General features: G+C 24.7%; 5 protein-coding genes across 9 annotated transcripts; 2 read left to right on the forward strand and 3 right to left on the reverse strand.

The window, feature by feature from the left end:
- Nucleotides 1–502: 502 nt before the first annotated feature.
- LOC112594723 (protein cornichon homolog 4) lies at nucleotides 503–4,759 on the reverse strand. The gene is made up of 5 exons (XM_025339677.1): nucleotides 4,441–4,759; nucleotides 3,362–3,430; nucleotides 2,417–2,529; nucleotides 2,212–2,352; nucleotides 503–806 (listed from the first exon to the last, which is right to left on the reverse strand). The coding sequence occupies exons 1-5, from the start codon at nucleotides 4,510–4,512 to the stop codon at nucleotides 737–739; spliced, it is 465 nt and encodes a 154-aa protein (XP_025195462.1). The 5' UTR covers nucleotides 4,513–4,759; the 3' UTR covers nucleotides 503–736.
- Nucleotides 4,760–5,024: 265 nt separating this feature from the next.
- LOC112600271 (zinc finger protein 678-like) lies at nucleotides 5,025–8,970 on the forward strand. Its single transcript, XM_025347458.1, has 4 exons — nucleotides 5,025–5,631; nucleotides 6,298–6,523; nucleotides 6,591–7,061; nucleotides 7,120–8,970. Coding segments are annotated over exons 1-4 (2,493 nt in total). The 5' UTR covers nucleotides 5,025–5,630; the 3' UTR covers nucleotides 8,915–8,970.
- A 785-nt stretch (nucleotides 8,971–9,755) lies between these two features.
- Nucleotides 9,756–14,537, reverse strand: LOC112600279 (nuclear pore complex protein Nup85). The gene is made up of 11 exons (XM_025347469.1): nucleotides 14,354–14,537; nucleotides 13,877–14,172; nucleotides 13,378–13,523; nucleotides 12,945–13,216; nucleotides 12,208–12,330; nucleotides 11,919–12,137; nucleotides 10,995–11,107; nucleotides 10,710–10,927; nucleotides 10,382–10,600; nucleotides 10,100–10,199; nucleotides 9,756–10,038 (listed from the first exon to the last, which is right to left on the reverse strand). The coding sequence occupies exons 1-11, from the start codon at nucleotides 14,381–14,383 to the stop codon at nucleotides 9,807–9,809; spliced, it is 1,968 nt and encodes a 655-aa protein (XP_025203254.1). The 5' UTR covers nucleotides 14,384–14,537; the 3' UTR covers nucleotides 9,756–9,806.
- Nucleotides 14,538–15,865: 1,328 nt separating this feature from the next.
- Nucleotides 15,866–20,218, reverse strand: LOC112600288. 2 transcript variants are annotated; one of them, XM_025347481.1, is made up of 6 exons: nucleotides 20,100–20,218; nucleotides 19,694–19,804; nucleotides 19,079–19,226; nucleotides 17,567–18,557; nucleotides 16,209–16,374; nucleotides 15,866–16,120 (listed from the first exon to the last, which is right to left on the reverse strand). In XM_025347481.1, exons 1-6 carry the CDS (start codon nucleotides 20,111–20,113, stop codon nucleotides 15,955–15,957), a joined length of 1,596 nt encoding a protein of 531 aa, XP_025203266.1. In that variant the 5' UTR covers nucleotides 20,114–20,218; the 3' UTR covers nucleotides 15,866–15,954. The 2 variants fall into 2 exon arrangements, with proteins under 2 accessions (XP_025203266.1, XP_025203271.1); XM_025347486.1 differs by lacking the exon at nucleotides 15,866–16,120 and having other exon boundaries at nucleotides 16,250–16,374; nucleotides 17,580–18,557.
- A 391-nt stretch (nucleotides 20,219–20,609) lies between these two features.
- Nucleotides 20,610–24,600, forward strand: LOC112591383 (STIP1 homology and U box-containing protein 1). 4 transcript variants are annotated; one of them, XM_025335196.1, is made up of 10 exons: nucleotides 20,611–20,719; nucleotides 21,318–21,443; nucleotides 21,823–21,896; nucleotides 22,224–22,384; nucleotides 22,465–22,663; nucleotides 22,744–22,871; nucleotides 22,942–23,067; nucleotides 23,121–23,177; nucleotides 23,234–23,350; nucleotides 24,242–24,600. In XM_025335196.1, exons 4-10 carry the CDS (start codon nucleotides 22,253–22,255, stop codon nucleotides 24,374–24,376), a joined length of 894 nt encoding a protein of 297 aa, XP_025190981.1. In that variant the 5' UTR covers nucleotides 20,611–20,719; nucleotides 21,318–21,443; nucleotides 21,823–21,896; nucleotides 22,224–22,252; the 3' UTR covers nucleotides 24,377–24,600. The 4 variants fall into 4 exon arrangements, with proteins under 4 accessions (XP_025190998.1, XP_025190981.1, XP_025190986.1 ...); XM_025335213.1 differs by lacking the exon at nucleotides 21,823–21,896 and having other exon boundaries at nucleotides 20,610–20,719; XM_025335201.1 differs by lacking the exon at nucleotides 21,318–21,443.
- Nucleotides 24,601–25,486: the final 886 nt, after the last annotated feature.

Raw genomic sequence — 25,486 nt, forward strand, 5'->3', positions numbered from 1 at the left:
ATACTTTATAGTCTTGAAATTAAAATATTATTCAATTACTTTTTAATTATTATTAAAAATACCTAAGTAAATATGTTCTTAATCTTAGTTAATTAAATATTATAGTTATTTTCTCATAGCAATAAATTAATGTAATGAAATAATATAGTAATACACCAAAATGATAAAAATAACAAGTATACCTTGTCCAGCAAGAGAACACACTGCCTTAGTTTCAGTTCTACTGTGCATCTTTATGTGTTACCTTCACATAGAAAAACTGGTCTCAATGGCAGGGTGTCGAGTGAAAATGCACAGAATCAGTATATTATCTTGCTGAACCAGGTATTTGGATAAAACGTTTAATCTAATTAATATTATCAATGTTCTTAAAACCAAACAATAAAAATCTAAATAAATTAGTGTATTAGAGTAGGCAGAACTATTAATTTTAAAATAAACAGAAAAACAAACAATTGAAAATCAGAACTCCCCAACCATTCTATAACATTGTACCATAATATAAATTTTGCTCCATTTATTTTATCAGATACACACGACACACCTATTATTGTTAGAAAAAACTAGTTGCCTATTTTAAAAGGTGGTATAATTTAGCACATCTGTATATAATAAAACCAATGGTGACACAATGTAGTAAGCATATTATTAATAAAATCAATCAAATATTTACATATAAACTTAAATAACACATAAAAAAAACTTGTATTTAATGTTAGGATGTGCAAAATAAAGACTAGAATTTGTTGACATGTTGAGGTGCTTCAGTCTCCAAGGGATTGCCTTTTAGTATAGCCAATATCATGCTAAAACAAACCAATTTTTTTTTATTAATAATACCATTTAGATAGTCTTAAAATGTTAAAATGATTAGATAAATTTAATTATTTTATAATAATTAAAATAAATGTATTGAATAATATTAGTAAAAATTGTTAAATCAATTACAATTATAAACAATTTAACAATTATACATTGCTTTCAAAAGTTAATGGGTAATAAATATTAATTAACATATATTTCAAAATATCTCATCAAAAATGATTTTAATTTACATAGGTAAATAAAGCTATATATACATTATTTGAATTATAATAATGAATACAATTATTATAATTTGTTTCTAATCCAAACAATTTTATATGTTAACTGTCATTTGCTACCAGTGGTCGAACAATATAGTTAGTTAGCATGCTAAACGTATTTTTCCATGTTATTTTTAATTTATTAAACTATTATACTTGAAAAATATTTAAAATATTTAAAACAATAAAAATAATATATAAAATGAATTATAATTATTTCCACAATACTAATGCACATTGTTTGGTGTGTTATTATAATACCATAAAAAAGTTAATAATTTAAATTCATATTCATTTACTATCACCAGATATCATGTGGTGTAATAGAAATGATCAGCTATGGATGCCAGAGGTAAAAAATGTATACAATTTGAGAACTATAGATAATAACTAGGACTAGGATTTTAATGACCTAAAAAACCTAAAAAAATGACCGAAAAAAATATAATTATATTAATAAATTAATAAATAATAATTATTATTTATAAGTATACAAATAAATTCATCTTCTGGTATAATAGCCAATATCATACATATAATGAATAGATATTAGCACGTTAAATTTAATAATAAATTGATGAAGATAACATGTAATCGAACATTATTATCGATTATTCCTCTGTTAATCTAACAAGTATATTTTATATTATACATATAAACAATTGGTATTTTGAAGTATTAAATATTTTTAGAAAATATGTTTATGATTTTATTTTAATGTTGTATCTTTATATATTTGTACAATAATTTATAACGATCAATAACGACTATTTAAAATTTTAAAAAATTAAAAATTAATAAAAATATAACCCAGATTTCAATAAAGTATAAAAAAAATGACCCTAAATTCAAAAAAGTACAAAAAATGCAAAAATATGCAAAATAAAAACTATATATTTGAACTCGTAGATGATCAAATCACATTTTGTGCTTGAAAAGCTATATCCTGTAAATCCTAAAAAAAAATATGCAAAATCCTATACTATCCTAGCACTGATAATAACCAATGGTAATATGACAGTTTACAACATGAAATATAGAAAATCATATAAATCTAAATATATTTTTAAGGCTTATAAATTAGAATAAGATTCTGTTTTAATAGTATAAATAATTTTTCACTTACAAGTATAAATAGAAGAAAAATGTAATAAGATACCATCCGGTAAATATTACAAAATTACGCATATGTTTTTTTAATTGACCACGGTGGTGAATCTCAGTTGGATCAAATAAACCTGTATTTCCTCTAGGTATGGTGACAAATCTATGAAAATGATTACAGAATAACTATTTAAAAAAAGAAATTTTTATATGTATCAAATGCTTACTCATAAATAACCCATGCAGCAGCTGGAATATTTACAAGAGCCATCCAAAAATTGTAATCAGTCAAAAACCCTACAACTATTATGGTTTGTGCAACAATTTTTGGTCGTACCCACTGAAAAAAAAAGTATGTATTAATATAAACATATTAACTAATAAAATTAATTATATAATCCTTGAAATTAAAAACATATAAAACTGCTGGTTATTATAAATAGTATGAAATATTAATGTTAATATTGAAAAAACATGGAAAGAAATATAAACTTTAAAAAAAACCTATAACAAATCGTTGATATCATATCTCAAAAACTCAAATTATTTTGATACTTTTAAGTAGGTAATAAAAATAAATACTTCATTTAAATGAAAATCCGACTTCTATTAATAAATTATTAAGGTTTTTAGTTTTTATCATAGATAAATTAAACTATAGGAAAAAAATAAGTATTGAATAATACAATATAAATTTAATATTTATTCTTTAATAAGCTCAAAACATCTTCATACTAACGATTATATTTTTATCGTGTGTGTTTATTATTTCTTTCTAAACACTAAACTGAACAGTTGGTCTCCACCCTACTGGCCGATCTAGCTTTTCAAATCGGCCTGCAAAGTTAACTGATGTTTTGAAAATATTATTAATTTATTAATAGTATTTCCAAGTAAAAGAAAAATAATTTAATCTTTAAATAAAATAAATGGTTTTTCATTAATTGTTAAATACTCCGTCGATTGCATTATCTCTGTGTTACCATGTTTAAGATGGCAATCATTAATCAAAAAATATATTCATTTTTTTAAAATCAAAAAAATTTCTATTTTATTCTCAATTTCATAATCTCTAATCCTTTAAAAAAATTGGCTCGCAATGCTAAAGTATATCTAAGATTTGGCCCTCTGTAAAAATGATTAAAGACCCCCTGGTTTATGTGTATACTTACAAAATTCAGTCTGTTGCAACATTCTTGAGCATTTAAATAATCACATTCGAGATCTGACAGTGTTATAATCTTTATAAAATATTTGTTAAAGAAAATAATAATAGAATATAAACAATACAATACAAAATAATAAAATTAACATACAGACATTAATAATAATATAAACAGAAATGTTTAAATATATTACTGAAGATCATCTAATGGAAGTTTTTTTACTTTATGAATTATATACTTTATTTTGTTTTCTCTCATATTATATTCAAATATCGTTCAACACTAATGAACATACTGTGCAATAGAAAAACTTAAGATACTAAGTTATTTTAATATAATATTGTTAAATTTGGTAGATGATTATTGAAATATTAGTTAATTATGGCATTAATTAAGTATGCTATAACTAGTCCAGTTTAACTTGCCACTCATCAATAGTTCCAATTTAAAAAATAAAAATAAATTCTTTTAATATAACACAATTTTTTTTTTTTTTTTTTAACGGAACTATTGCTGAGGTTTAAGAAGAACTAGACAGGTTATACTTACACTAAAAATACTACCTACAACATAAATCAAAAATTGATTTTATTAAGTCTATTATATATTAAATTGTTAAAATAATAATATATTTATTTATTTGAACTAACACAAACAAAATACATGCTGAAAATAAAGTATATACTGTATAATATTATTTAAACATATTGATAGTTTGATCACAGAAATAACTTGATTTATAGCTCTAATTGACAGATTATCGCTGATGACCAAAATGATAGCTAATGTGTTAGCAAAAGAACAATGTTATAATAATTTACAAAAATATTCCCACATATTAAATTAATACAATTAATATACTTCCGAATAATCAAAACTAAATTTTCAGTTCTAATTTTTATTCTTTTACTAGATTAATACCATAGTAATTACTAGTATACTGTTATATATTTTATTAGGCCATAGACTATAACATACATAATATACATACTAGTAGATATAAGTCAAATATAAGTTGCATACTTAACAAGTACATTATTTAATAACCAACAGACATACAAATATATTGTCTAATAAAAGGATACAGAGTATACCATGAGGAACAACAATGCTCCGGTCATGAACATGGAAAACGCATAAATCAAAATTTCCCACATTTTAATATTAGCGCTTTATCTCGAGACGTTTTGACTGTTTGAAATAATACAATAGGTAAATAAAATAACCGTTAAGCAAGATTCACAGCATCCTTGAAAATTACACCTCGAACACCCAATGACTACAAGTAAACGTGAACTTCAGTATGGACTAGTGAAACATACGAACGTTTTCAAAACTAAATTGACGTGATATGAATTTATTTATGCGTAGGTACAAAAAAGAAAACAAATGCGTCAGTCAAAAAATTTAAAAACAATAAATATTAAATGCAAATATAATAAAATATTAAATAATAATAAAAAAAAAAACACCGTGTCTTGATAAATCATTGTTTGGTGATAATACAATAAACGTGTTATCATCATAGACCTTATACTAAAGAATCTATGGTTATCATTGTTTTGTGATTGGTGATACTGATACACTATGCATGTATATTATGATATTATTACTGTTATATTTTGGTTGGCGACTACCTTGGTCGAATAATGGTCACAGTGGTCACACCAAGTCGGCATGGTGGATGGTAATAAAGTTGTCCGGGTTCTTAAGCTCAGCTGTTGACTGTGGTAAATCTCAGTCCGCGGTACGATATTATTTAAGTCTTCATTCTTCATGTGAGCTGATCTTTTAAACTCGATTTGAAGTCCAGTTAAATAACTATTCACTATTAATTATTGAAGATTGCCGAATGCCCATATAACCTTGCGGTAGGAAACTTGTTCGGGGTGGTTCGTTACTCATTAGTTTTTTGGCGATTGGCAAACAGTACTTTGCAGGGCGCAGTAACTAGGCTCAAATCTCCAGCAACGGATGATTTATGGTTACCATTCGATTACGCCAGTACAGTGTGGTACCATGGACACATTGACGATGTCTAAATTCTAATGGCTTGGCCGGTAATAACTACTGTTCGTTCAAAGGACCCAGGAATTAACTGTGGCAACTCCGGCGTTCTCTGGTGGGTTAGTTGAATTCCATCGACTTTTATTTATCGCTCGACGCGATTCCAAATGCCAATCAGTATTCAATTGTTTACTCGAAATGTGGATTTGAAATATTTGAATTACCATAAAACACCGACATATTGTTAAACTAAAACCTAGGGAATTTAAGTAAGTCATTTATAATATCTGATAGTCTAGTTTGTTAATGTTTGATTCACTCAAAGAACAAAAATACCTTTACTTATCACCAAGAATTAATATTTGCTATATTAAGTGCCTACAATTTTATTTGTGCTAAATAATGTTCCTAAATTAGGTACCCCATATGTCCTGTGTATTACGGAATTGTCCTGTATTTGAATAAAGTGTCCCAACACTAGTTTAAAAATAACACTTTTGTTCTGTATTTTAGATAGTCTGTCTCATATGCACCTTGTTTTAAAAATAAAATTTTTTCATATCATTTAGGTTTTTACCTAAACCATTTTATATAAATCAAATGATATTTAATAATTATTATTTGATTATGATTGTGTTTAACTTTATTTTATGGTATATACAGTAACTGTGAGGAAAATTAAATGTTACATCAAGACCAAAACATGTAATTTTAACTACCAAATGTTTACAAAAACTGCATGACAAACATCACATACCTATTTAATTTTGTTATATTTTAATTGCTAACATAAGTTCCCTCACCCCTCCTCAAAATTAACACCAATATTAATTACAAGTATAGGTATAATTTAAAATGTCTCGTATTTAAAAAAAATAAATCTGGGATCCCTATCCTAAATACCTACTTATTTAATATTTTTATACATGTTACAGTGTCAATTAAAATGGAAAAACATATACAAATACATTTAGAGAAATGTGATCATTTAATACCCAAAAATAAAAATATTTTGATTAAAACTGAAAAAGATCAACAATCAAAAAGTAATAATATTTATATTAAAAATGAGACTGAAAACATCAATAAGTGTGTACAAGAAAACTTAATTGATTTTGAATACAATATTGATGAATATAAACATAAAAATAGTAATTATTGGTAAATAATTTATTAACTATTATTTGATCATATTACCATAGTTAACTTATCATGTTTAATTTTCCAGTATTCCTAATGAAGTAACAAAAAATGTAAATCAGTACAAAAATATAATTAAAATTGAAAAAGATGTATTTAACGATTGTGTGTTTGAAAGTGAAATAGAAATTGAAATGCCAAGTATTAAATTCAAATATAATGACCAAATAATAGAAAAACAAATTCATTGTGTTCGTCCAATAGAAAATTTTGATGATCATTGTCCTGCTGTTCACGAACAGTTAGACAATAAAGAAAAACAATATCAGTGTAATATATGTAATAAACAACTTCATGACAAAAACAATTTAGAAGTTCACAAATTACTTCATACAAATATCAGGAAATTCAAGTGTACTACGTGTAGTGAGCAATTTTCGGAATTAAGTGATCTTAAAAGCCATTTGATATCTCATATAGACAGTAATATAAAATTGTTTGAAAATCAATTTCTCCAACAAGAATGTAATAATATTGATGAATGTAATAGAAACTTATGGTATGCTCAATAATAATTATAATTTTTTCACTATTCATAGTTACTTTTTTTTTTCTAGTAATAGTATTATATCAGTTGAGGGATTAAAGACAAATTATTCCAAAAGTGGAGTTCCAATTCAAAAAGAAATAATTAACAAAATTACATTAGGGTTTTCAGTAGAAATTGAACAATTAAATATTGAAGATATTTTATCAACCAAGGTTTGTAACATCGATTCAAGAAATAGTGTTGATTCAGATTTAACTGTTGGGAATGCAGTTAATTCTATTGCTCCAGTAAATCATGAATCAGTTAATGTGGCTGAATCATTCAATGCAAATTCTGTTAATTCAAAAAAATATAAAAATGATGAAGTTTACGAATGTGCTAAATGTAGTACATTATTTAATGATTGTCCAAGTATTATAGATCATCTCAAACCTCATACGGATCAATGTACTAACTGTTGTAAATACATTGGTAGTTTGACTTCTTGTAAATATCCTGTTAGCTTTAAACCAGGAGCACCAGTATATTTTGAATGTGATGAATGTTACAATGGGTTTTATACACTCAAGAGCTTTGGTAAATATATTAGTGCACAAAGTAAAAAAAAAAAAAACAGACCATATAAATGTGATATTTGTCTAAAAACTCATATAAGTTTTTATCACTTTGCTGCTCATCAACGATTACATAAAGGTGAGAGACCATACCAGTGTAATGTTTGTAATAAACTTTTTCACGCTAGATTTAATTTAGAAGCTCACTTGTTTTCTCATCAAAATATCAGGAGATTTGAATGTTCTCTGTGCACAAAAAAATTTCTAAAATTAAATTATCTCAAAATTCATATGAAGTCTCATAACTCTTTTAAACATGAATGCAACATATGTAGTAAGGAATTTGAATCATTGAATTCTTTGCAAATTCATCAAGATGTCCATTTTAAATACAAACCACATAAATGTATTGAATGTGGTAAATCGTTTTCAAAGTTTAAATCTTTTACTCAACATTTGAAAAGGCACAGTGGTTTGAAACCATACAAATGTAATCTCTGTGATGAAAGTTGTAGCACTTTTTTTGATTTTAAGTGTCATAAAAGAATACATAATGGAGAAAAACCTTACAAGTGTGATATTTGTGGAGATGAATTTACTGAACTAGCTGATTGGAAAAAACACAGAAAAACACATTATGAGAATAAAATGTTTGAATGCAACAAATGCCATAAAAAGTTTGGTAGTAAAACTGGTGTTAGGTGTCATTTAGAAACACACAAAGAAAGAATTAAGAAACACGCATGTAAAATATGTAATAAAGAATTCACAAAAAAATACAATTTATATGAACATGAAAAAATTCATAAAGATTTTAAACCTTATGTTTGTAACATATGTAAAAAGAGTTTTGTTTCTCGTTATAATTTTACCCATCACTTAAATCAACACACAGGTTTCAGACCATACCAGTGTGAATGTGGGAAAACATATCCAGCACTTGTATCTTTAATTAGGCACAAAAAAATCAATCATACATGTGATATTTGTGATAAGTTTTATAGTAACCCTCAAGAACTTAAGATTCACAAGACTACACATGAAGAATCTATGTTAAAGCAATTTGTGTGTCAATTATGTGAAAAATCATTTAACAAAAAAGCGTTCTTGGACAAACATTCTTTAACTCATCTGATTGAAAAACCGTACAAGTGTGACATTTGTCCAAAGTCTTTTATAAATCGAACTGTTCTAACAGTTCATAGAAGAAATCATACTGGTGAAAGACCATACAAATGCAAATTATGTACTAAGACATACCCACAATTTAGTTCATTATCTCGTCATGAAGCCAAAGTACACAAATAAATAATTTTTGACGCTATAATAATTTAAAAATAAAGCTTTAAAGTAAGTTATTAATATTTAGAAATGATTATAACTCAATTTAAAATTAAAATGCTAAAAATAAACTTACTAAATAATATTTTTACATTAAAATTTGATAAAAGGTAACATTAAACATAAAAGAGTTAAACGAGTTCTTTAGAAGTACAATTTTCTACACTATGTGTTTGTGACGAAAATAATGCGAACGAGTGTAGTGTCCTCTTAACATAAGGCTTACAGATATGCTTCTTATAAATGTTAGAATTAATAATTAGTTTATAAGAAAATGTATGATGTGATATGAAATACAATTTAATCAATATATTTTAATAAAATTATTTTTTTATTATTATTATTACAGAATAATATGTTGTTAATTTGTAATTTATTTTATTATTAATATATTATTTCGGTTGTACATTAAACAAAAAAAAAAAAACTCATTGCCATATGTAAACACAATAATGTAAAATTGTATTATTTTAATTTTACAGTGCATAAGTACTTATTTAAAGAAATAACATAAATTATAAGTAAGAATATTAATTATTTAACTTACTATGTGTGATATAATTCTAAGTGGTATATTTTACGCATACATATTATATTAATGTTGTTTAATTTTATACCATCTTAATAACTCATTAGTGGTAATTTTCTTATCAATATGACTGAGAACGATACTGTGATAAAATGAAAACCATTTATGTCTTAATGATTAAATAAATAAGTTTGTTTTATTATTTTCATAGTTCTTAAATGTTGGGCATTTTAATATTTTTATTCATGAATGAAATAATTGTTTCATTATTATTGCAATTAAAAAACACAATATATATATACATAAAAATCTTAGTACAAAAATATTTCATTACACAATCTTTTTCTTCAATAAACTGATTGACAGCAATTGAACAATTCCTTGTCGAATTTTCTCCACTTTACTTAATGACAACTGATCAGCAGTTTCACCATCTTCATTACTTTCCATAATGGCATCATCCAAGCGCATCGTTATAAGAGATATGTCGATGATATTAAAGTAACATTCTTTACTATTGTCAATGAATATCAGAACATCCATTAATAATGTCGGTCTAAAACTAAAAATCATTTACAATAATTAAAACATTATATTAATCAAAATGTAAGATAAATACTTACTATTCTGGACAAATATTAGATCTTAAAAGTTCTATGTACAATGATGCAGCCTCAATTAGTTTTTTATCTAAAGTGAGTTTAAGGAATTGTATATACTTTCCTAAAAAAATAAAAAAAAAATAGTCTAGATAAGACATAAAAAAATATCATTGTTATATTTATCGATTGTCATCAAAATAATTCTAAGGCACCAATTGAAACTATCTTTGATTATTGATTTGAGAATAATCAGATGTATTAGAAGATACATATAACAATATAATTAATAATAAAAATATTTACCAATGAACATAAAACGATCACAGGTGACAACGATTGATCCTAAATTGTCCAGTATATCTGGATTAGCAAAGCATCTAGATTTAACAAAGTCTTTCAAATATAGATCACCTAAGTGTGTAGCAAAAGCACTGTCTTGACCTCTTATTGCCCAACACAAAGCTTCACCAATTCTTGATTTTTGTAAACTTAACATTCCTTTCACTTTACAAACACTAGAAACTGATAATAACAATATATTTGGTTAATGAATAAGACGTTGGTCTTATAAGTTTTATTAATAAGCAATACATTTTAAGTAGTTAAAATAGCTTTTCTTTGATTTACTCACCAACATTATGCAGGCGTCTGGCTGTAGCATAATGTAAAATTTTTGACACTCTTAAATCTGATGTTATTTCCAACTTTGACAATAACACTGATAGATATCCTTTACCCACGGCTGGGCAATAATCTAAGTAAGTGATACCAGCTTGCCACAATGAATGATGAGTCATGAGAAATGTTCCATAATCAAGAAGATATTGTTCATTTGGATTTTTATTTTCCCTGAAAATGTATAATACTGGTTTATTATAAATTCTTTTTTTGGATATTGAATTAATTTTTATCTTACACTTCTTCAGATGTGTCAAACTCTGGTTCAATTTTATCACATAGATGTAATAAGTTAGTCAAATGAGTAGAGGACCATCCAGAATCAGGATAGGACTTCAATTTCTTAACAAACTACAATAAAAAAAAAATAGTATTTTATAAATACTCCTAATTTACCACATTTTGTTAGTTTTTCTTAATTATTAAGAAAAATCACTGGAAATATAATAAAAACCAACCATAAAGATAAAGTTTAAAGTAAAAAAAAAATATAAATTATATTGTTAAACCAAAACATTCATTGCTTATAGAACATATTTTGTAAAAAAAATTAAGTAGCTATTTTATTTTATATAGTATGAATTAAATTTATTGCTAATATTGATTTATATTAAACAGATTGAAAAAAACAAATTAACTTATGACTTCAAACTTAAGTCATTCATATAGTATTTTCTGATGTTACTCCATACTAGAGTAGTACAGATGTGCCCTATAATCCACTTAAATTCTAGCAACATTTATAAAACGTATCAATATTATGCAGAATTTCAAAATGTTTATATAGACACTAGTGAATGCCTAAAATTAATTTTTAATTTATTAATAAAAAAAAAATCTAATAACTAATCCAGTGTTTCTCAATCTGGGGGTTGCCAACTTATTAATTAAGGTTGCTAACCTATGATTCAAATACAAAAGTACAAAAATTTAAAAGCTCAAATAATAAAATAAAATAATGAAAAAATAAAATCAATAAATATAAAACACTGTATTGTGTATAAGTACTATTATAGTAATTAATAATAATCTATGCCAGTATATAAAAAAATATATGTAAGGATAGTCACTAAAAAATCGAAATTCAAAAAGTGGGTTGCCACAGTGAAAAGGTTGAGAAACGCTGAACTAATCTTATGAGCTTAGTAATTTTAATTCATACCGCTTCTAAATCTCCATCAAACAAATCTAAAGCAAGTGTATCCATGTGATTGTACTCTGATTCTTCATAATATTTAGCAACACTTCGATGAGCATATAAGCTTAAACTATGTTTTTTTACTGTTGGATCCGTATATATTAGTTGAGCGACAAGAAATTGAAACCATGTTGAACAGTGACTGCGAATCAAATTCATAGCATCTGGGTCTCCACAGATAATCTGAAAATTAATTTTAAAGAATGGTAAGTTAAAATAAATATTTAAAGATGTATAAGGTTGAACTTATTACCTTCATAACATCATTAAGATTCGAATCTGATAAGAAAACACCACATTCTAATTTGGCTTTTGCACTCGATTGCCAGCCTTTGAATCTTGATGTATATTCTGCTATTGGCAGACCACCATATACCTAAAAATTAGTAGTTAATTATTAATATAATCTCGATACAACTCCAAAGGCTCAAATCTGTTCAGTAATTAAATAAATAATTAAAATAATTAAATAATAATTTTTATTATTAAACTTCTATATTGTTATTATAATTTACCCATAGTTTCAAATTTTTATGAAATGCATGTGAAATTATTGTATATTATTTTATTAAAAATATACAATTATAGAAACAAACAAAATACTTATGTAATTATTATTAATAATAACATTATTCTAGCTATCTGCCAAAAAAATTTATTAAATTAATTATTTGTAATTTTTTTAATATTTGTTTTTTTTTTTTTTTTTTTTTTTTAACATTAATTAGATTAAATGCAATCTGTAATTAAAAGTTACAATAAGCATATAAGCATGAAAAAAAGAAATATCCCTGATTTTTGAGGAGCAATCCAGTAATAACATTCAGACATAATAATTTGATAGGCATTTTATGTAAAAATATTATGAGTTTATTCATTTATTTTGTATTAAGTGTATAAAAATCTGAATTTACGATCCAACTACTCATTTAATAATATTACTACCTTTAAAATTAAATATGATTATAATGTTAAAAATGTATAACTTACACTGTATGTAGGCATAGATTTTAATATTTTTATTGCATGAATAAATGGTTCAGTATCACTTTGAGAATGGTTAGATAATAACATTCTGGCCGTGTCAATGTTTCCTTGTAATACTAGTCCAATAACCGTATCCCAGTAAAAAGTAAACTTTTCCTCTATATGTTCATCAGTTAAATAAGCAATTTTATTTTCTGTAATAACTGATGCTTGGTTTTCAGCATTTTCATAATGAATCTTAATCCAATCTAGCAGATTATTCAAAATAGTATCGCCTTAAACAACAAAAATCACATTAATTATCCATACACAATATAAAATACCACAATAATAATAACAATATGTAGCTGGAAGTATTATACATATACAAATTAAAAAATATAAATACTATACATTATGAATTTAAAAATAATATGTAAAAATTCAGTAATATTACCAGGAACAGTCACTAGGTAAAGTACTTCACACAAATGCCATATGAGTTGAAGATTGTGAAGCAACATTTTGTATTGGTTATATGTCTCATTTGATTTGTCCAAATTGCTTCGGTCAATTGCTAAGATACAAGTTGATAAGATTGCCCTATATATATGTTGAAAGAATCACAAATTATGTTATGATTAAAGTATTAATAAATTAATTTTTAATTCAATGTTCTATAAATCCAAATAGTTAAATCATTAGTAAGTTACCAGTGACAATTTAATTACCTAGATTATGTATTTTTTCAACCAACTATTAACATTGATAGATGTAACATAAAGATTTAAATTAATAGTTTAACCTGATTAATAATTTAACTAATCAATTGTATAGAATATTCAATTTTGATGTTTATCCAGTAAATTAGTATACATTATTGGCGACAAAAATATGTAAACAATAAGCTTGAATTGACAATATATTTACAAATCAATAGAATTTTATTAAATCACCTGTATTTTCTACTGTAATATAAAGCATCAGTTGACTTGGTAGGGTCGTCCACATTGATTTGTAATTCTTGAAACACTCCACTAGACTCATTCACCAGCTGTCTTACTTTAGGATCGAATAGCATTGTTTTATGTTTCAAATGTATTATGTTTCTTTCAGTTTTGTCATCACCAGATGAATTTTGATTATCAGACGGCTTAGATATTTTAGTCGGAAATACACAAATATTACTCATTCCAAACCATGAACCTAACATCCTAACTTCATTATCAATAAATGATGGATCAGGAATGGACTGTAAAAAGACACATTTCAATTATTTTAAAAAAAGGATAAGAACCTATAAAACAAATGATACTAATTAAAAGCAAGTACTAATGTTCTACCAGTTGAGATTTTTTTATGACAAATAACAATAATATCCAGGATAATATATGAATATTGAGTAACTATCCACTTATAAAAGCCGTACTTACCAAAGTATCATAAACTATAGTTTTACTCATTTTTGTGTGTGCACAAATAAGTATCACTAAAAAGCAGCTAAAATAATTGACAGTTCGGCCGTTTAAAACTTAATAAATAAAAATAAATATTAAATACTAATAATTTTCAAAATATGAAATTCGTTATCGTCTTATTCTTCCGCGGACCGCGGTAGTCCGGCTCCATAAGTAATGTGGGCTTATCAGTGTTGGTCAAGGATTAGGCAATAAATTATCCCAGTGCATTTTCCCGCCAACAGTGTTTTATTTGAAATATCCTTTATTTATTTACCTATCTTATCCTAGCTAATAGTATTGTTCTGTGCTAATGGCAGCTATAGGTTGGAAACTGTAAATTTTTGTTATCTGTAAAAAAAAAAAAAAAAACCGATTTCTTTTTAATATTATTTAATCCAAAATAATTAAGGTAATAATTTTATATACGAGTTATGTGTGTGTAAAATTTTAATGTTTATAAATACTCAAAATTCGCTTAAAAATTAAGATATTGTAAAGGACACAAAGGCAAAGAGAGAACTTAAATAATATTTTTGCTTTTAATTTTTATTAAAATTCAATTCACTTTAATATTTAAACCAACAACACAAAATTATTAGATCTGCTGAATGTATATTTTAGTACCTATGTTTACTACCGATACAATTAAACGTTTGGGAGTTTTCTTAAAGATTATAACAATATGGTAGTTACATTTTACTAAAATTTAATGATTATATTTTTTGAGTAAAAATTGAAAAAGTAAAGACTCTGTAAGTGTTTGTATACAATAAAATAAATTTAGTTGTGATCATACAAGATTAAAACATTATTATACTAGTTACCAAATTTTAATTTTTTTTTAGAATTTTATATTAAAATATTTAATTTAATAATTTATACTATTAAGATGTCCAAATTAAAAGATAAAAACATAATATAATTTAATGATTATTATTCATAAACATGTATGTGTTATAAAGTTACCTGAACTCAAAAAAAAAAAAAACATTTTATCAGAGAGAAAAATGTAATTAATTAATTACATAATTCAAAAGTTTAGAGTCCTAAAAACTTAGAGTCAATTGTCTTGAAAAATAAGGGAACAAGAGTTTAATTCTCACTTAAGAAAATTGTATTTTACTCTACATGCATATTTATAATTAGCAGTGATAACTGTAGACCATATAAATGAGAATTACTAAAAAAAAAAAAAAACAACTAACTAAAAAACCAAATGAGAATTGGATGAACTTAAACTAATTCATATTTAATATCTTGAACTTGAAGTAGCTAGTTTTTTAAAAGAACTTTACCTCCACTGAAAATTGATTATCTACAACAATTTTATTATGACATTTTGTATCATATCATGATTATATGTAACAAAATAATTTTTAGTTTTAAATAATATATGTATATAAGAATAAATAATTAAAAATGTACAACATCAAAACATATCATAAAAATGTAAAATTACCAACTCATTTATATCAAAAATGGTAGTCACACAATTAATGAAAATAAAACAGTATTATTCAATTAACAAATGTCAGTGACACAATAAAACAAATAATGGAATGATTTAATTCAAATCATTCATCTTTTTTATCCCAGTCAGTAGATTTTGGTAGGACTATACTATCCACACTGAAAAATGAAACTGAGCTTGAATTTACTATGGCCCATAAAGTAGGTATATTGTCATGAGGATTTGAAATATTGATGTTGTATATATTTGGAAAGCATTCTAAATCGTCTCTAAAATAAAATTTTAAAAAACATGACTATTAATAAACTATACTGTTGGAAGCATAAAATGTTATTTTATAACAATGTACTATCATACTCAAAAACAATAACTCTGAAGTCTGGTGCCGGTCTTGATGTTTTTGGAACATCATTATCTGGATAGTAAACATCATAATGCACACGATACTTATTATTAGCATTTTTTATAGATTCTTCATGAAAATTTGACGGTTTTATTGCCAAAAGTTTCTGTCTAATATGAACTAAATTAAAGAACAAGACATATTTAAAAATACTTACAAAATAATAAAGTATAATACTTAAATATTAATAATTCTCTAAGAGTTAAGAGCAATGGCGTATTTAGGATTTATTTGAGGGGGGAGAGATATGACTGAAATAGTTTTTCTCCCTCCACTCTAAATACACGAAGATACTATAAATTTATTATAACTACAAACCTAATATATATTATATCTGAACATAGTAGGTACATGAACCTTATAATTATATCATATAGCATATTAAATAATGAATCATTTATTTATTTATCATTTACAAAACTAAAAAATGCTAAAAAAAAGTCAAGGAGGGAGAAATATTTTCCTCATATCCTCTCCGTAAATACACCACTGGTTAAGAGGGCAATAATCAATAATTAATAATGTCTGCATGTGTTGTATACTAGTAAAACATACAATCCAAAGGTAAATTTACTTTTTATAAAATGTAAAAATAGGAATATTATATGTTCTCTTGTTAAGTTGTTTTTATAATTTAAATTTAAAAACAAGTTATGAGTATATTTAAATTTAAATTATTAACATACTAATAAGTCTCTTTGAATATAAAATAAAAAAAAAAAACTGACAAGAGAGTACAGATAATATATTTACCTTCCCATTTGATTATAACTTAATTTTAACAGTAATATTAACAAGTTGACTGCCATACGGTTGTTGACGTCTGCTGATTACTAGGATACAACAGTATTTCTATGGACGCTGGAGATAACAGTTTGTTAAAATTTATATGATATGCGGGCTGTCATAATCACATTTATTTGTTAAAAAAAATAATATTGTTGGAATATTGTTCATGGCCTTAAAATTATGAAAAATATATTTGAGTGATTTTGTTAAGAAAAAATGTTTGCACATAATTATACGTTGTTTGTCATAAACCAATTATTTTATGTATATTTAATTATATGTCAATTATTTGTTTTATACACATGCTAATTTAAATTTATGGAATGACATCAAAAATAAAACGTGGACTTGTAGGAAAGATCACAAAGTGATTGCTAGCAGCCGCATTGCAGTCAATGTGTTTTACTATATTATGGTATAATTAAAAGTTGGAGACAACACAAGCACCATGCCTTCTTAACATTTCAACACTTACTGAAGCTATCAAGATAATATTACTGATTTAATTATTAAAAAGTATTACTTGGTACATTTACATGCATATCAAGCAGTTCTTCTTCAAAGATAGTATTGGGCAGTGTACATTTTGATGGCTTGGTGTCAGATTCATTTTTATCTTTTCCATTCAAATTTAAATTTTGTGTTGATGTTGCAAATTCTTCTTTAATACTTATATTTTCCTCATTCGATTTATCATCAAGAAATTTATTAGAAAAATTAATATTATTATTAGATGCACTTAAGTTACTTCCAGTACTTAAGCTGACTGGCAAATTAATTTCCATTTTATTATTTTTTGAATCTTCACACTCTTGAATGGTGATTACATTTGCTGTAGTACTCAATGCACTTAGGTCGTAATCATTTTTTGAAGTAGTTGCCGTATTTAGAGTAATGGGAGAATGGATATTTTTAGTTTCTGTAAGTTTTAATTTTTTAACTCTAGGCTCATAAATATTTTCATCATTTGATTTTATGGTTTGAGGAATGTTTTTTTCATATACAGGGTACATTCCAGTAGGTTGTGATTTGTAAACTATGTTTTCTTTTTCCACATTTTCTAAACTTTTTTGTTCTTCAAAATATCTATAATCAATAATTTTAATACTGCCAGAAATCACAGCCAGCTCATATGAGTAAACATCATAAACAGGCTGTAAGTTTTGTGGCAAATAGTGTGATGGTGGAGTATATACTAACTCAAAATAAGTTTTGAGTTTAGGAGAAGGAAGTTTTTTGAAAAACTTAGGAATATTTTCAGTTTGCGTAGACCTGTAATTTACATTACGTTTTTTTCTGTTAGTTGACATATCTGGGAGTTTGGGTACATCCTTGGAATCATGCGTATTGTTTATTAGCTTGTTGTTATGTTTAAATACCCGAAATCCTAATTTAACTAAATAACCATAGGTTCTACATTGTTCAAATGTACAACCAGTTCCTTCAGCCAATAATAAGGAAAATGCATTTTTAATTGACAGTTTTCTTTCATTCCATTTTAATACCAAACATTTCTGAAAATAAAATTGAAATTGAAAAATGTTACTTATAGAAACACAGTTCAATTATTGTTAATATTGAAATAATTATTACTTTAAAATAAAATTATGAATTATTACCTATACTCTATTCATGTTAAGAAGGAATCTCAGTGATTAATTTATGTGTATCGGTATAGCTTTATTAAAAGTCAAACATAAAGATAGTTGACTCAATAGAAGTGACAAACGAGTATTGTCTGGCAAAAATTTGTTACAGATGAGGTTTTATCTTAAAGTGATTAGAATATATTTAGAAAATATTTTTTACTATACATAAAATATCAAATAAAATAAATTGTTCATTCCCAATCTGAAGTATAAAACTAAATTAAGTTAAATTATAGTAAAAATTACTTAATAGAAATATAATATAGTGATAAATAGGTAAATTCAATTTGAATCTTGACTAATTTTATATTATTTTAAAAACAAACACCCTAAGTAGTATTTTAATTAAAATCTAGTTATTTGATAAACTTAAAACAAATAATTACCATTTCTAGCAAACATAAACATTCTTCTGGATATAAATACAATGACTTATTTAAAGAATGTGAAAAATTTTTGGTAAGATTTTTTGTAACTTTTGTTAATTTTGCTAATTTTAAATCTTCATCCCATTCAGCTTCAGCTAATGATGCACTATACAAAAAATAAAATATTAGCGCAATGGCATAGGTAGATAATTTATTTCATCAATATAATTGTATAGTAATAAATAATTATGATCACATAAAATAATTTATGAAGCTTATTAGTATTTATATTTAAATCTAATAGGATAAAGGACTTTAGTCCCCTTAATTTTGGATTAAACACAAATACTTGATATCTATAAATTTAAAAAATTATTCGTTATTAGCTAAATTTTTATGGAGGAAAAATATTATCATATAATTCTAAAATTGCAGTAAAATTTAAGAAATATTTTTGAATATTATACTAGAACGAGGATTTACAAGAAACAACATTTACATTGCTGATGAAACAGGTATATACTTATATTAAATGTTTAATTATTTTTAATTGTTTGATTATTTACACTCCCGCATTTCCAACAAGTGAGTATAATAAAAACTCTACTGTATTAAAATTTTGTTTAACGGTACCATTTTTCAATACGTGGTTGTTCTAATAATTGTTTTTTGACAGACAGTAGCTTATTGATATCATCCACATTACACTTTAAACTGGTTTCGCTGATTAGTTTGTGTTGTGGTCTATTGAAATAACAAAACAATAATGAATTAAAAATAATATTTTAACTTGACACAATAGTTGTTAAATAAATCTAGATCTTCAATGAAATATTTTTTTCTTTTTTTTTTTTTTAAAAAACATTAATAAATAAGAATATTAACAATTGGTAGAATTAAAAATAATTAGTAAATTAGGTGTAGGAATACAGTAAATAAAAATTGGATAATTTGATCGAATGTCTCCAATCATATGCAATTTTTCATATTTTAATTGGTTTCAGTAAAGTACATTTAAGTACTTTAAGTTTTAATTTACCTGTCAGCATTCATTGTAATGAAAATTGTAGTTAGTACCTCACAAGTATTGATAAAATTCCACAATTTGGTAGTTAAAAATTTTACTTTTTAGCTGTTTACTGTTTAGTGTTAAAATTTAAAAATAATAACAAAAGCATGTTGGCACGGTTATAGATAAGAGATTATCTGTCTTGTGATTAGTATTATCAATATTTATACAATTACAAACAGATATTATACATTATGTCCTTAGACCTATAATATAATTTAAACGTAGTATAGACATTAAAATATTATGATTGCTTATTTGTTTTTAAAATGACTGATTAGTTATCACTGCATTATCGATGACAATGCTTTAATTTTGTTATAGGTATTTTTATAATTTTAATTTTTAATAAATAGGTACCTACTTTTATACAATTTATATTATACTTCTGACTTCAGATATTTTAAATTTAGTTTTCAACAGTATTTATTATACTTGATAGTTAATACCTAAATAATTGTATGGCTGTACAATTTTCATTACTTTTTGTGTTTACAGTAAAATTACGAAGTACCTATTTTTAGAATCAAAAATTCATTCTTGAGCATTGTACATAGAAGTACTAAGTAGCATCTACAACTACTAACTAGGTTGGTGTTATGTTATTAATTATTATTTAAGCCTAAACTTTTCATTTTAGACGTACAAATCTTACATGTTACCGCAATCATTTAAAAAATTTAAATATTTTTTCTTAATACATATTATATTTTTTATATCGATCACAACTCATTAAATATTGAATACCCCAAGGCATAAGAGGGCGAATACATTAAACTAAGAACTAATAACTATTAAACTACATTATTATATTAATATAATAACTTTTATAATCTAATTTATTGATTGATAGTCTATAGATGGAAGGGTTCCGTACTTCCGTGTCTTTTGGTCATTCTAAATATTATCACAGGCTGAATATGTCTGTGAAATTAATATGTCTATCTATAATCTATAAAGTATAGCTTTCTTAATTTAGAAAGCATAAATTATAATAATGATAATATACAATGCGCGTTCCATGTATAAAGATCGCTGTTCACTGTTCACTGCTCAGTCTTCAATGATCGTGATGTATTACATAATAATTGAAATATTTCATATTTATTTTATAACGATAAATAAGTATTTGATAGTAGATACGTAATATCTATATTAATTTTATTAAAATTTTCAAAAAAATTATAGTAATGTCAGTTTTTAAACAAAGATAGCGTTGCGTTACCGTGATTGTTTTCGACATCCTACAAACCCCCAGTCGAAGGGTCAAGTCAACCTGTGCAGTATTGAGTATACAACTTCACCATTTGGGAGGTACAATTATAATATTCAATATTGTAGTTAGTGATAGCAATAGTTATTGCAATAATTCCTATAGAATAGTTAATAGTTATTGTTCTGTGCCTGCAGGCCATAGTCTACGGGTGATACTGTGACTACATAATATCAATTATCAACTATCATTTACTGATTTCTATTTAATTTATTATTTGGTATTTTAGTTTTTTATATATATTTTTATAATCATATTTTGTAGTGTTAGTCGATAATAGATAATAATATACAGTTCTCTGTTCTAATCTGTAGAATCCTTACGTTGTTAGTGCAAAGCATTGTTAATTAATGTCAAATTAACATGATTGATTCTTACTTTCAAAGAAATTAAAATTGCTTGTTTACATGATTTGTTTAGTCTCATGACGTTTTATCAGCGAATTAAATCATTAATTAACCATCAACGGAGTCTACTTATTGCTTGAACATTATGTAAGTAACTTTGAATTCTATACATTTTTAATTCAAGTTGGTTGATTCATGACACTAAATTATTATTTTTCTTTTGAAGTATGATGTAAATGTTAGTTCTGTTACAGCAGATGTTTGAATTTCTCATTATTTTTATTGCTAATTACTATTACTATGCTCACATATGATCGTAATTAAATAATTTATTAGTATACAATCATTAAATATTTGCTGCACATATATTTGAATATTATACCTGTTAGTGAGATGTTTTAATATTAAATCTTGCAAAAAGGTTAGATTAGGCTAACACATAAAATACCTATGTAATAATAATATTATTTACAGTTATCGTCATACCCAGTTTCCTTTCTAAGATGTTTAAATTCAGTATGTCTAGCAAACACACTACTAATAGCCAAACTGATAAGGACCTTAAGGAAGAAGGTAATCGCTTATTCAGTTACAAACAGTATGAAAAGGCTATTGAATGTTACAATAAAGCAATTGTAAGTAAAATTAATACTTATATTTTTGTATTTCTGATTAACTTTTATTGAATTAGTAATAATGATTTTTTCCTGTGCAGATTAAGAACCCTGTTATTCCCATATACTTTACAAATAGAGCTTTATGTTTCTTGAAATTAAAACAATGGGACAAAGCATGTACAGATTGTCGACGTGCTTTGGAAATGGACTTTAGTTTCATAAAAGGTTGTTTTTTTTTGGGTATTGCGCTTATTGAGTTGGGAAGTTATGATGAAGCAATAAAACAATTACAAAGAGGTAAGATAATTACACGTTAATAACTTCAAATCTTAATAGTAGATAGTTATTAGAGTTTTTATTAACATATTTATTGTTAGCACATAATTTAACAAAAGAAAAAAAAGTCAACTATGGTGATGATATAACAAGTCAACTTAGAAGAGCTCGCAGACTGAAATGGGAGAAACAAGAAGAAGTGAGACAGAATCAAGAAATAGAACTTTTGGTGAGTAAAATCAATTCAAAAATTCTTTATTTAATTTAACATTAATTAATTTAAACATTTATTAAATTAGTCATATTTGACGAAACTAATGGATGATGATGTGGCTCGTAGAGTTAGTGAAATTAAAAAACCATCAGATAATGAAACCGAAATAGAAGATTATGATAACGATGTTATGGAAATTAAAAACCAAAGTGTAAGTTAGACTTAGAAATAAATTGTGTTTGTTATATTGCATTTAATTTTTAGGAGAGATATGCTGCTGAACTACATACCATATTTTCCAAGAATGATGACAGACGAAAGGTAATATAATTTATTAAAATTATATTATATAATTTAATTTAATATTTCTTTATTAGAAACGCGAAGTACCAGACTATTTGTGTGGTAATATAAGTTATGATATTTTACGAGATCCTGTCATCACTCCAAGTGGCATAACTTATGACCGCAAAGATCTAGAAGAACACTTAATGGTAAATAAAAAATATTTTATTGAATATGTTCATTATATTAAAATATACAAAATAAATTAATATTTTTATCCATTTCACTAAATAGATAGTTATTTGTATACTTAATTAATATACATTAATTTTATTCATAAAAGTGGAAATTATAGAACACTGGGCATTTTTTCATAATTTGAATATCTTTACTGTGTAAATTTGGTAGAATACTATAACTACTTAATATCATTAACTAATAAAAATAATTTTTTTTACATAACATATTTAAAAAAACTAATTGGAACTTAGTTTATGGATGTTTTATAAATGCCACCCCCAATAAATTTTCCAAGATTCCAAACATAATATATCAAAACAATGCTAAATGAGGCTACATTAAATGAAGACTTACTGTACATTTATTTAAAAGTAGTATAATAGGAGCTTGTTAGTTTGAATATAGGTTAGATTAGAAACATATTTTCTCATAAATCCACACAATAATTATCATGATAGTATATCCATAATATATGAGTTTTTATTAAGTAGTATAATAATAAAATGTTAATATGAAAACTTAAAAGTTTATAACCTAGATAAAAGTAAATTAGTTTTAGTGATATCATAATATATTTTATTGATTATTAATATGTGGTTTTGGTACTCTGTAATGCAGATATATTATTAAAACAATATGGACAGATGTATCATGAAATACTTTCATGATGTTTTGACTATTTTTTATTTAAAAAATCTATTATTCACAAATATGAATAATTTTAATGAATTGAATGTATCATATTTTATTAAAAATCATTAAACAATTTAACTTTATGCGCTAGATTATTCCTCTATAATAAAATTATATTTAATTAACCAACTAATAAACTACAATATTTTTAATTTTATCATTACTAGAAAGTTGGACATTTTGACCCAGTTTCACGCCAGCATTTAACTGTTGATCAACTTATTCCAAATTTGGCTTTAAAAGAAGCAGTCGAAGCATTTGTAATGGAAAATGAATGGGTAAATTATTATTGCACCTTGTAAGCCAAGTATTTTAAAAGTTGTATTAAATAAAGTATACATTTGATCTTAATAACTTCTTAAACTTTCAAATAATTATCAATAGTAATTTCCTGTATTAGAATATGTGTACTATTTGTGGTTATTATTATTCTAGTTATATTTCAAATCATAAAAAAAATTTAAAAAGTTGATTATTCAACTTGTTTGTAGCCATCAACAAATAATTAATAAAATGGTGTTATATCTTAAAATAATTAATACACTTTAATTAAAATTATAATACTTTATTTTAATTTTTTGTGTGCTAAAATAAAACATATGTTAAGTTTTAAATTAAATTGTATAATATGGACAAGAATTATATAAGAACTTGATAAAAATGGTACTAATTCCACTTAAAGTATTTTTTTTTTCAAATAAAAATAAGTTTATAGTTTTTAAACTGATGTGGTTTTTATCATTATTTTAGTATCGTGATACAAAAAGTAATAGGTAATATAATGTATGATTCATATGTTTAAATTAATATTTTAAAATACCTATATATTTTATAGAATAGATATATAATTTTAAATTGTTTAATATTTTTAGACTACATCCGATTTATTATATTTTTACACTTTTTTTTTTATATAAGTCAGTATTTTAAAATTAAAATATATACTATTATTATATTTTTTGTTCAACTGTATAATACTCAATCTAAGTATTTATAAAATTACTTTATTTTATAATATAAAAATTGTAAGTTATCTGTATTCATTTACTATTAAGACATAATCCATTTAGATTTTAATGAATAATTAGGCTTGAAGTACCTATGTATCTACTTATCAATATCATAACTTGCACGAGCAAATTTTATGTTAAATTTTCTAAAGGTCTTACTTCTTACATTTTTTATTATATTCTCTAGTTCAAAATGTGATTTTTTTTTTTTATTATTTTAGTCTACTACATGTACAAATATTATTGGTTATGTTACTTCTGTCATGCATATTATATATAGATTTAATCAAGAGCATGGATTAAAAACTATTGTGATAATATGAAATGTATTGAAAACATTTTTTTATTTTTATTTTTTACTAACTAAACAGTTAATCTTGTCTGTATAATAAAACTTAACAT

This window comes from Melanaphis sacchari, unplaced genomic scaffold (genome assembly GCF_002803265.2).
Source record: "Melanaphis sacchari strain LSU unplaced genomic scaffold, SCAv2.0 Contig0_pilon_pilon, whole genome shotgun sequence".
Lineage (NCBI taxonomy): Eukaryota > Metazoa > Arthropoda > Insecta > Hemiptera > Aphididae > Melanaphis > Melanaphis sacchari.

What these genes read in the sequence shown, in the direction of transcription:
- LOC112600271 (XM_025347458.1), top strand. An exon ending in CATAAAAATAGTAATTATTG is followed by an intron (nt 6,524 to 6,590) that starts GTAAATAATTTA and finishes TTAATTTTCCAG; the next exon opens with TATTCCTAATGAAGTAACAA. An exon ending in GAATGTAATAGAAACTTATG is followed by an intron (nt 7,062 to 7,119) that starts GTATGCTCAATA and finishes TTTTTTTTCTAG; the next exon opens with TAATAGTATTATATCAGTTG.
- LOC112600279 (XM_025347469.1), bottom strand. Translation starts at nt 14,383, where the DNA reads ATGAGTAAAACTATAGTTTATGATACTTTG. An exon ending in ATCTTAATGATGTTATGAAG is followed by an intron (nt 12,138 to 12,207) that starts GTAATAAGTTCA and finishes ATTAATTTTCAG; the next exon opens with ATTATCTGTGGAGACCCAGA. An exon ending in TGATCGTTTTATGTTCATTG is followed by an intron (nt 10,200 to 10,381) that starts GTAAATATTTTT and finishes TTATTTTTTTAG; the next exon opens with GAAAGTATATACAATTCCTT.
- LOC112591383 (XM_025335213.1), top strand. Translation starts at nt 22,253, where the DNA reads ATGTTTAAATTCAGTATGTCTAGCAAACACACTACTAATAGCCAAACT. An exon ending in TGGAAATTAAAAACCAAAGT is followed by an intron (nt 23,068 to 23,120) that starts GTAAGTTAGACT and finishes TTTAATTTTTAG; the next exon opens with GAGAGATATGCTGCTGAACT. An exon ending in AGAATGATGACAGACGAAAG is followed by an intron (nt 23,178 to 23,233) that starts GTAATATAATTT and finishes TTTCTTTATTAG; the next exon opens with AAACGCGAAGTACCAGACTA.
- LOC112594723 (XM_025339677.1), bottom strand. Translation starts at nt 4,512, where the DNA reads ATGTGGGAAATTTTGATTTATGCGTTTTCCATGTTCATGACCGGAGCA. An exon ending in GTTGCAACAGACTGAATTTT is followed by an intron (nt 2,530 to 3,361) that starts GTAAGTATACAC and finishes TTTTTTTTTCAG; the next exon opens with TGGGTACGACCAAAAATTGT. An exon ending in TTTTTCTTCTATTTATACTT is followed by an intron (nt 807 to 2,211) that starts GTAAGTGAAAAA and finishes GGTTTGTTTTAG; the next exon opens with CATGATATTGGCTATACTAA.
- LOC112600288 (XM_025347481.1), bottom strand. An exon ending in GTTTATGTTTGCTAGAAATG is followed by an intron (nt 18,558 to 19,078) that starts GTAATTATTTGT and finishes TTTTATTTTCAG; the next exon opens with AAATGTTTGGTATTAAAATG. An exon ending in TATGCATGTAAATGTACCAA is followed by an intron (nt 16,375 to 17,566) that starts GTAATACTTTTT and finishes TCTTTAATTTAG; the next exon opens with TTCATATTAGACAGAAACTT.